Consider the following 10,869-nt stretch of genomic DNA (forward strand, 5'->3'; position numbering starts at 1 on the left):
ACACACACACACACACACACACACACAGACACAGACACACACACAAAAACTAAAACGAAAGCTTCATGAAACAATACTGTATGGCATATGTTTACTCTGATGTTTTGTGTTCCGTTGTATATCATTAAAAAATGCTGACCATGGCCCCCTAAACTGATTGTACAGCCCATTAATGAGCCACACTCCGTGGTCTGAAAACAGTGACCCAGCTCATCTAGAAGGTTCCTTCCTGCTCTGGCAGGCTGCAGTGTTGTTCCATTTCCTGTAGCCTCACGACCCCATCAGCCAAGTCTTTGTGGTTTTCTTCTTTGTACTCTTCTAACAGTGGTTTCCAATCTCAGACTCTGCACTGAGGGCATGGTCATGAGCCCGGTTCCTAGAGGTGCATCCCCCACGCCCCTGCCTGAGCAGCATGAGGCCTTCGAAGCCACCTGCTGGGGTGTTGTGAGTGGGGAGGGGCCTTCATGCCTTCTGCCATCATCACAGAGTGGGTTCGTGTGTCATCCACACTCCCCTCCGTGCCCCGTCGCAAGACTCTACTGCATCAGTCTATTCCCTGGAAAAATGGTTGGGATTTGGAGTCCAGTTGCCGGTTAGAATTCTAGACCCTTCCCAGGCCCAGCTAGCTCCCTCTTCACCTTCTCCTTCTGCCCACTGAACCTCTCCCTGGGCAGGTCCAGGAGTCTCCACTGTGGGAAGTGCTGATGGGTGAAAAGAGCTTTGGCAGCAAATGGACCTGGGTTTGCATCCCAGCTCCACTTCTGCCTGGCTGTGTGGCCTTGGGGAAGTTCCCTGACATCTCTGAGTCTCTTTCTTTGAAAAAAGCTTGGAGATAGTCATACTGCCCTGGGAAGATAAATTTAAGGGTGGGACGATAGGCACAAAGTGCTTTTTGTTGGTGCCTGGCAAGAGTTAGATGCTCAGGAAAAATTCGTGCCTTTAAATCTCATCCCCTGCACGTCCCTTTAAGGGAATGGCTGGAGAAATGGCAGCTGTTGCCATCTTGAATAAAGAAGGGGAAGGTGCCTTCCACAGGGGGACAACATAGATGTTGTCTCAAACTGGGTGCACTGGGAGTAATCCCACCCAGCCCCAGACCTGTCCTAAAAGTGCAGAACCGGGTGCAGCAGCACTCTGGTGTTCACAGGGCAGCCTGAGGCTGTGTCTGAGGAGCACAGGCAGGGCTTAGGGAGAAGGGGCTCTGGGCCCCCAAAAGTGGGCCCGTAAGGATGGTGGTGTGTCCTCCTGTGTGGCCTCGTTTTATCTCAGTATGTTTTCAGAAATGTCTGGTGAGATCCTCATGGACTGCACCCAGGGAGGAGGATGGAGCGCAGATGAGACTTCCAAATCCCGGGGTCATGAGAAGACCTTTTTTTTTTTTTTGAAACAGGGTCTCATTCTGTCACCCAGGCTGGAGTGCAGTGGCACAGTCTTGGCTCGTGGCAACCTCTGCCTCCGAGTTCAAGCGACCCTCCTACCTAAGCCCCTTGAACAGCTGGGACCACAGATGCACACAAACATGCCTGGCCAATGTTTTGTATTTTTAGTAGAGACAGGGTTTTGCCATGTTGCCCAGGCAGGTCTCGAACTCCTGATCTCAAGCGATCTGCCTGCCTTGGCCTTGCAAAGTGCTGGGATTACAGGTGTGAGTCATGGCACCCAGCTGAGAAGAACTTTCTAGCAAACACCAGAACCAAAGTATCGGAGCAGGCAATCCTGAGATGCTGTTTGCATGCCCTCACGCTGTTACCTCTTAGCAAGGCTTCGTGAAAGTCATCTTTGCAGGTGTCCTCAGCGCCCACAGCACTTTTTTTGGTGCCACCCACAGCGGTAAGTTGTTGAAAGGTGGATTTGAACCAAGCTGGGAGACAGACAAGGGATGTAAGCACCTCCATTACCAGGGACTGCCATGCCAGGGTAGCTGCTTCCCAGAACTTGGAAGTGGTTCCTTCCAGGGCTCCTGACTCAATAGCCACCCGCTTTGTCACCTCAGCTCCTGATAGCTTCAGAGCCTGGGGTTCTGAGAGCCAAAGTGACTTGCCCTGGGTCACACAGCTTTAATAGCAGAGGCTGGAGGCCCTTTGGAGGGTTGTGCTGTGTAGTTGGGACTTGGTACTACCTAGGAAAACCTCTAGCCCTCTTGCCTCTGCATTTCTGGCTGTAGCGGCCCTCTTCTCTGTTTTTCCGGTAGCCGGAAGACTCTGCTTCCAAGGGAGAGACTTGTACTTTAACCTTGGAGTATAAGGTAAGTCGCTCAGGCTTGCTTTATGGAATCGTGATAGGCTCATGGTTCAGTAGGAGCAGCGAAACGTCTCAGAATGCGAGGCTGCAAGCCCAGTCTCTATGCTTACTAGCTGGCAGATGTCCCTGGACCTCTGTGTCCCTGTCCACATATGAGGGAGTAATGTCAGATGGACCTAGTCCAGAGAACCTGCCCTCCCAGGAGGCAGCCAGGCTCAAGGTAAAGTCCAGGATGGGGTATCCCATCCTGACTCCGCCCTGCCTTGCCACTGGCTGTGTGACCTTGGTCTTGTCCCCTCCCCTCTCTGGTCTTCTCTGTCTTCATCTCAAAAGGCAGCAAAGATATTCCTGTTTTGCTGAAGTCACAGGGGGTGAAACTACTTTGCAAAGTTTAAGGGCCAAAGATTGTGAAGGATTTTATTCTCAGCCGTGTAAAGATTCTCAGACCGGTGGTCCCAGAAGAGGAACACTCAGGCCTGCAAGAAAGCATGTGGGAGGGGCTGAGCCCCAGACCGTGGGCGGGTGAAGCTGTGCTGGAAAGCAGACCCTGGGCAGGGAAATGAGCTCTCGTTACTCACATCAGCACCCCAGATCCACAGGCTGGGCTTGATTCTTGGGAGGTCTCCCTGGGCTCTGACTCCCTCAGAGTCCCCAAGAATCTCCAAGCCCCTGACTCCAGCCTAGTGTTCCCTGGAACTCATCCTGGGAGTCAGGGGTGCCAGGGTGCCTCCTCCAGTGGGACCAGCCCTGCCATGGCAGCTGCTGCAGCTGGTATCCCATTGCAGTGTTACAGTGAGGCTCAGATTACACAGTGAGCTCATCCCAGCATGAATGGGGCCACTGGGGCAGGGCATTGGAAACTGATGGACCGATGCGGGGGCTATCACGGGGGGTCTCCCTGGACCCTCTCCCTCCCTTTCTCCCTCCCTGTGTGTCTTGGACTCTCTTCCTCCCTCTCTCTCTCTCTCTCCCTCTCCTCTCTCTACACCCCTTCTTGGAGCTTGCCTGGGATTGTCATGGCAACCCTCCAGCAAAATTATCAAAACACTTTTATGCTCCCAATCATACCAGACGAAGTGCTAATTCTGAGTAAGGCTGAAGCAGTTGGTTAAATGCTGAAGTCACAGACTTTGTGTGGAGGCCCCCCTGGGGGTGGAGTGGGCACCAGTGGGAAGTGAGGGCTGGGCACAGGGGCAGGACCACCCAGAAAAGACTCAGTCTCTCACCTGCTAGAGACATTGTGTGTGTTGCTATCCCGTCCCCACCCCTTATGCCACATTGACATTTGCATTCCACACACACACGCGCGCACACACACACGTACAAGCAGTGGCTGGGCTAAACACACCCAAGGTGTAGATCGACCCAAACAGTACCATCTGGAATAATCATCACCTCATTCAGTGCTTGGAACTCCGAGACCCACTCTGGGGAGAGTTTTGGGTGAGGCGGGGATGGCCAGTTGCCCAATGCTTCTAGCTGGCGCTGGGTCTGAGCTAGGGCAACAGAGCAGCCATGGGAAGGGGCCTGACCTTCCTGCCCACCCCCCAGGGAAAAGCAGAGGAGGACCTGTAAACAGAACTGCCCCAGCCTGGTTCTTCCAGCCTTGATGTGTGTCCCAGGACACGGTGCATCCCTGCTCCCCTGTGATCAGGCCCAGGTTACCATAGGCTCCCTTGGAAACAAAGCCCTGCTAATGGCTGAAGAACTGGTGATTGCTTTTTTTAAGATTCCAGTTCTGCCCAAAAGCCAAAGTGTGGGTAGGGACGATGGGGGAGGTGGTGCACAAGCCCCTCCCCTCTCTGCTTCCATCTCCCCACCCCATCTGCTTCCCCAGGACACCCCTCCATGGAAGCCAGTCTTCCCCTGCAGCCTCAGTGCAGGCTGCTCTGGCTGAAGGGGAGGCATCTACTCCTGCGAATGGGTGCCCTCATCCTCCAGAGGATTCTAGGACGTTAGAGCAAGAGGGACCCCCAGCGAATCAGAGTCTGGCCTCCTTGCTTCCCAGATGGGGGAACTGTGGCTCAGAGATCGGAAGCAATGGTTCAAGGCCACAGAGTGTGTACACGCGCTTGCGCACGCACACACGTACAAGCGGTGGCTGAGCCAAACACACCCAAAGTGTAGATCGACCCAAACAACTAACCTGCAACCAGGCTTCTGGCTTCCAGGCCAGTGCTGTTCTCATTGCACCAGAGAGACTACAGGATGTGGTAACGCAAGCAGTGAGCACCAATTTCAGAGTCAGGCAGGCCTGGCCTTGAATGCTGGCTTCAGTGCTCAGCACTGAGTGTAACCCTGGTCAGTCCCCCCCGCCACCCGAGTCCTCAGCTGTAAAATGTGGTGATGCTAGGGTTCCTCTGGAAGGACACAGTGAGGATGACTTCAATGAGGTGGTATGTGCAAGCGCAATCACAGTTGGCACAAGGCCAGACACAGAGTGAGTGTTCAACAGATGACTTTTATTTTTATTTTTCATTTTTTTAGAGATGTGGTCTCACTATGTTACTATGTTGCTCAGGCTGGCCTGAAACTCCCGGGTTCAAGTGATCCTCTAGCCTCAGACTCCTGAGTAGCTGGGACTACAGACATGCACCACCATGCCCAGCAACAAATGACATTTCTGTGTCCTTCCTCTGTAGCCCCAGAGCTACAGACCTGCTGAGAAGAGGGACTGTCCTGCATCCCTTTTAAGGGCCGACCCCTGTCCCGGGGTGGCTGGGTGAGGCCATGTAGCCTGGAAAAGCCCACACTGACCCCTCCCACAGCTCTGAGCTCCTGCAAACTCAGCAAGTCCCAGGAAGGCCCAGAGGGCAAGAGGAAGCAGGACCCCCTAATCCTCCCAGGCCTGCCCACCCTTTGCATCTTGGCTCTCAGGCCTTTGGAGGAAGGAACAATCTTGAAAGAGGTGTTGATATCTGCCAAGGCCCCCGAGGGCCAGCCACCTTTGGGCATCAGCAGTAACAACACCCCAACCTGGTTCACTGCTGCTGTGTGGAGCTCCACCCTTGGAGACATGATGAGAGCACAGCGTTGCTCAGGCTGGCTTCCTCTTTTAAATTGTGAGTCAGGCAGGAAGGTATAAGCCACCAAAACCCCCAAATGCCCTCTGAAGCAGGAATTTCTTGGAACCTTTCCCTGATATCTTCTCAACCAAGGTGGGGGCTGGGTAGGTTTTAGGATGAGATCATAAAAGCAAAAGGAACTTTTATTTTATGCTTATGACATGCTGGGTACTGTGCTAGGCGCTTTCCTACACACTGGCACCCAGGGGCATTGCTTCTGCTTTCCAGGTGCGGAAGACCCACCAAGGTCACAGAATGAGTCCATGGCAGCGCTTAGGTTAGAATCTAGGTCTCTGTTCTCCTTACCTGACGGTGGCCTTTGGCAGGGAAGGGCAGAGAAAGCATAAAAAGGCCACGGCGGGGAGGGGTGGTCCTGGCCCTAGGGACATCCTGAGGTGGAGGAGTCATGGCTGGGAAGGGTGGGTGGCAGGACCCGGGGATATAGGCAGTATGGGAGCTCGGTCCTCCATGGGAGGTTCAATCTCCCCACCCTCCCCTCCTGCCCTCTTCTAAGAGGCCCCCAGTGAGCAGGGCCCAAGACCCAGGAGGGGATGATCTTATTGCTAATTTAGGACCCCTGCTATGAAGCACACACCCTTTTTCTTATTTTCACTGCCCTGGGGCAGGATGGGGAACCTCCCATCCAGGGGAGTGGAGGAAGTTGACTTAGGGTACCCTAGTCCCTGGCCTCAGAATTTGGGGTCCAGAGGAGCTGTGTGTGTTGGTGATGGTGTAGCACCTTGGCTGGCCTGTTGGGAGCCGTGGGAGCAGGGCACATGTGGTAGCAGTCCATGCCACAGGGACCTCTGCGCGCCAGCTCTGTGCTGGGTGCTGGAAAGGCAGTGGCCAACACTGACCACCCAGTGGGGAAGGCGGACAGTACAGTGTCAACAGCCAAGTTGGAAGACTCTTAAGATAATGACAAACATGCCATGAAGGAAATGGGGACAGAGAGACTGAGGGGCAGCCCTCAGTAGGGTGGCCAGGCAAGGCTTCTTCAAGGAAGTAACATCTGAGCTGAGAACTCTGCAGGGCAGACAGTCAAGTGGCTTGTCCAAACTCACACAGTAAGTTCTGGGGAAGGCAGACTAGCACGCATCTCTGGACTCCCTTCGAGCGGTCTCCCTGCTCCTAGAAACATCCTTCTCTTGGATGCTGACATGTCTTCCTGTTTTCTTCCTACTCTGTTGAACACTGCTTCTCTGAGTCCTTGGCTGACTCATCCTCTTTCCAGTGCTGGACTGTCCTGGCCCTCCTCTGGAATGTGGGCCTCCACCCAGCCCCCTCCAAAACTGCCACCTCCACCCCTCACCTCTCCCCTAGCTTCAGTGGCCTGCTCCACATCTCCACCTGGACATCGAAGGGTCTCTTAGAACAATGCTAAGTCCATATAATAGAGACCCCAAGTTAGAGTAGTTTAAAAAGATTCAGTTGATTTTTCACTCCTGTAATCATTACAGGGGAAGTGCTTTAGGTTGGCGGACAGTTTAGCTCCACGTGGTCATTTAGGGACCCACACTAATGACCGTGCTGCTATCTTTAACGTGACAGTTCCAGAATCTCTCTGGTTGTTGCTCTTCCAGCCAGTGTGAGGGGAAAAACACAGAAGTCTAGGGCAGGAATTTCTTCTTAATCGAGCAAGGCAGAAGTTGAGCATACTTCTCACATTCCACAGATGAGAGTTTAGACACATGGCCTCCTAACTGCAAGGAGAGTTGGGTTGTGCCCTAGCTGGGTGGCTAGCTGTCTCTGTCACAGCCTGTCCTCGAGAACAGCAAGGACTTGCCTGCCCTGGCAGCAGAGGAGGTCCTCTGGGGGTGACCCCTTATTCTGTGTCTCTCTGACCTTGACTTTGCCCTTCAACATTGCTTGCTTGTCATTCTCCACAACCACTGACAGGGTGTTGAGAGTCTACCCTCCTTAGCTGACTCAGGCTTGAGCAATCATGGGCTTTTGCAGTCCAGCCTTGCAATTTTGTTGATGATAACAATTCCTTCAAAAACTCAGTAGGCTTTATCTTTAGTCAGTTCATTGAGCCATGACCACATCCAGAGCTCCTTTCTTGACAGAGTTATGAAGTCTACCTTCCATACCCTTCTCTTTTCCATTCATTTAAAATGAAAGTGGCTGGGTACAGTGTCTCACACCTGTAATCCCAGCACTTTGGGAGGCTGAGGCAGGTGGATCACTTGAGGCCAGGAGTTTGAGACCAGCCTGACCAACAGGGCGAAACCCCGTCTCTACAAAAATACAAAAATTAGCTGGGCGTGGTGGTGTACACCTGTAATCCCAGCTACTCGGGAGGTTGAGATGGAAGAATTGCTTGAACCTGGGAGGCAGAGGTTGCAGTAAACCAAGATTACACCACTGCACTCCAGCCTGGAACTCCAGCCTGGAACTCCAGCCTGGAACACAGAGCAAGACTAAATCTCAAAATAAATAAATAAATAATAAAATGAAGGTTATCCTAAGGACACCCTAAATAATAGACTTAGATAACAAGGTAGTACCCTTAATATAATACTTTGCCACAGGGGCGATTTCTTTATTTGATTTAAAGTTTGGCCTAAGAGATAGGCTTTGAGAGAGGCTCTGAGCCACGATAGTCTGACTTACTGCTCTTTGCACAAAACCAGTTGGCTTTTTTAACCCCAAGGTCATCAGTTTTCTGAATTCTCTGTATTTCTGTCTATCTCTTCTTGCAAACTGGCCAATCTCTTTCTTGTAATATTTTGCTAAAAGCAGCATCAAGCAGCCAACACATGCAAATGGCTTCAGCTCTTTCCAACCATTTTTCTAGAATTATAGGCTCAATAGGCATGTAGGCTGTTTTCCACACGATCACAGGTGACATTTGCAATAAATGTTTTGTCCTAGCATAACAAGATTCACCGGCTTCTCATCATCTAATATCTGTTTCCATCTTGCTCAACACCTATTGGCTAAGCCAATGCCACATATTTGAGGGGTTTTATACGTGGCACTTTCCCACTCCTGGTACAAATTTCTATAAGGAGCTACAAAGTACAGTGGTTTTAAGGTTATAGAAATTGCTTTTTTTCTCACGTAATGTAGTTCTGATGTGAGCATTTCAGGCATCATTCAGGTACATGGTAGGTTTTGATAAACAGCCAGCAGACTCCTCAATGCCCCCCCGCCAACCCTTCTCTTCCCCAACACATTCACCTGTGTATCAATGGTACCACCATCACACACTTGCTCAAGCAAATACATAGAAGTTAACTTATTTTTCATTGTTTATTTTTTGAGACAGGGTTTCACTCTGTCACCCAGGCTGGAAGGCAGTGTCGAAATCTTGGTTCACTGCAACCTCTGCCTCACAGGTTCAAGCAATTCTCGTGCTTCAGCCTGGGTAGCTGAGATTACAGGCACCAGCCACCACGCCTAGCTATTTATTTATTTATTTTTTTAATTTTTAGTAGAGATGCGGTTTCACCCTGTTAGCCAAGATGGTCTCGATCTCCTGACCTCGTGATCCGCCTGCCTCGGCCTCCCAAAGTGCTGGGATTACAGGCGAGAGCCACCGCGCCCGGCCGAAATTCTATCTTGGTAACCTGCTGCTAAGGCCTCAAGTGACTGTCCCCCCTTCCCATCCACCTCTCTCACTGCTTTAGCTAACAAGCCTCCTTGCTGTTTGTTCCTCGAATACACCAAGTGAATTCTTGCCTTAGCGTCTTTGCACTAAGACTCCCTCTGCTCAGATACTGTCTTCCCACCTTGTCACATGGTTGGTTCCATCTTTGTCCATCGCAGGGCAAACCGCTGCAGTGTGGCGGGTAAGAGTGAGGGCTCAGGAGCCATGCTGCTGGGGTTTGAATCTCAGCTCTTGCTACTTCCTGCTGTGGGACCTTGGGGCAAGTTTTCTTAGCATCTCTGTGCCTTGATTTTTCTATCTGTAAATGGCAATAAGAAATGTATGGTATTTGTTACCCAGGGTGGTTGGGAGGATTAAATAAAATAGTGAACACGTTGCGTTCATATATAAAAAAAGTGAGCAGAGCATGGCCGTACTAAGCACTTAGCATATTATTATTGCCCTTCAGGTGGCAGCTTAAATATCCGGCTCTGAGCAGCCTTTCCTGGCCCGGTGCTCTAAGTATCTCACCACCTGCATCCCTAGCTCATCACCCTACTTTATTTCACCACAGAACATGTTCTTGTTCATGTGTGTATCATCTGTCTCTCCCCACAACACCCCACTCCCACTAGAATGTAGCTTTCATGAGGGCAGGGACTGTACCTTTCTTGTTCGCTTCCATGCCTTTCCTGAGCAGGAAAGTGACTTCTCAGTAAACTTTGTTGAGTGGGTAGGGAAAGGACGGAGGCCAAATCCCACTGACCCCCTCCTTTTCGGGTGGCCCTGTGAGCCCTGCTGGGTGCCTGTCAGTGCCCCGCATCTCAAGCCCACGTGGCCATGACCAGGCTCACAGTTTCCTCTTGGGGGTCCCAGGACACAGGGCAGGGGCTGCCCTGTGGACCTGCTCTTAGAGACCGTGGGGGGCACTGGTGAGATTTAGCTCAGGGCACTCACCCTCAGCAGGGGACTGTCAGAGCTTGGACTCTGGAGTCCAGCCCATCTGTTTCCATCAGATACTAGTGGACCATTTACTTATCCCCTCTGTGCCTGTGTTTTCCCATATGTAAAGATGAGAGAATACCAATTACCTCATAGGGCTGCTGCTGTGAAGATTAAACAGAATAATACATATAAAACAGAGCGCATGGCTGGCTTGGAGTAAAGCTCTCCAGATGGTGGTGGCTATTATTGTTATTGTTGTTGTTGTTGTTAGTGCCATATCCAAGTGTCACTCTTCAGAGCATGAATGGGGGTGCCCGAGGGACTTGGGTTTGGGAGTGAGGAGACAAACATAAAGAAGACATCTAGGGAAGGGAAGAACCGGAATGGAATAATCGAGGTGTGTTTGCATTCGTGTGTGTGTGTGTGTGTGTGTGTGTGTGTGTGGGCGCGCGCGCGCGCGCCTGCGGAGGGAGGTGGCAAGGATCCAGAGGGGGAGCCCGCCCCTACCTCCGAGCTCAGCTCTGGGGAGCCGGGCGCTCAGGCTCGCCTGGCTGCAGAGAGCTGGGAGCTGCCTCGCGCCCCGCGCAGAACCGGTGGCGGAATAACCAGCGCCTCGAGTGTGTGCATCTGGGACCAGGGGGCGGGGGAGGGTGACCTGCGCCCCCGCGGCCAACCCGGTTGGTGCAGACTTGGGGATCCCAGAAGGGACAGCGCCCGCCCAGTCTCGGCGATTGAGGGTCCCTGCCCAGGCGCAGCTCGGGCCCGCCGCGTGCTCTGGGGCCGCGGCTTCTCCCGGAACCCCCGCGGGCTGGGCCTGCCTTCCGGAGCCGGTTGGCTGGGGGCGGGCGGCGCCGGGGAAGGGGCAGTTACTTTCCCAGAGTGGCGGGGCGACGTCAGGCGGAAGGGCGCGGGGCGCGCACGCTTTAAATGGCATTCGCTGTCATCCGAGCTCACAGCCGTGTGGGTAGCCGCGGGCTATATAAGCCGGGAGCCGGGCCGCCGCGGGGCAGACAGCGACAGCAG

The 10,869-nt window shown here is 52.7% G+C and overlaps 1 protein-coding gene across 1 annotated transcript in view; it reads left to right on the plus strand.

Annotated features, from left to right (window-relative positions):
- Positions 1–10,869, plus strand: part of LOC105527245 (chromosome unknown open reading frame, human C11orf96) — a 14,697-nt gene that overhangs the window by 2,674 nt on the left and 1,154 nt on the right. The window contains exons 2-5 of the mRNA XM_011963555.1: positions 326–444; positions 2,192–2,245; positions 4,937–5,320; positions 5,487–5,534. Coding sequence (XP_011818945.1) covers positions 326–444; positions 2,192–2,245; positions 4,937–5,320; positions 5,487–5,534 — 605 coding nt within the window. The remainder of the gene's footprint in view (positions 1–325; positions 445–2,191; positions 2,246–4,936; positions 5,321–5,486; positions 5,535–10,869) is intronic.

The sequence above is a fragment of the Colobus angolensis genome, unplaced genomic scaffold (assembly GCF_000951035.1).
Source record: "Colobus angolensis palliatus isolate OR3802 unplaced genomic scaffold, Cang.pa_1.0 Scaffold61, whole genome shotgun sequence".
Lineage (NCBI taxonomy): Eukaryota > Metazoa > Chordata > Mammalia > Primates > Cercopithecidae > Colobus > Colobus angolensis.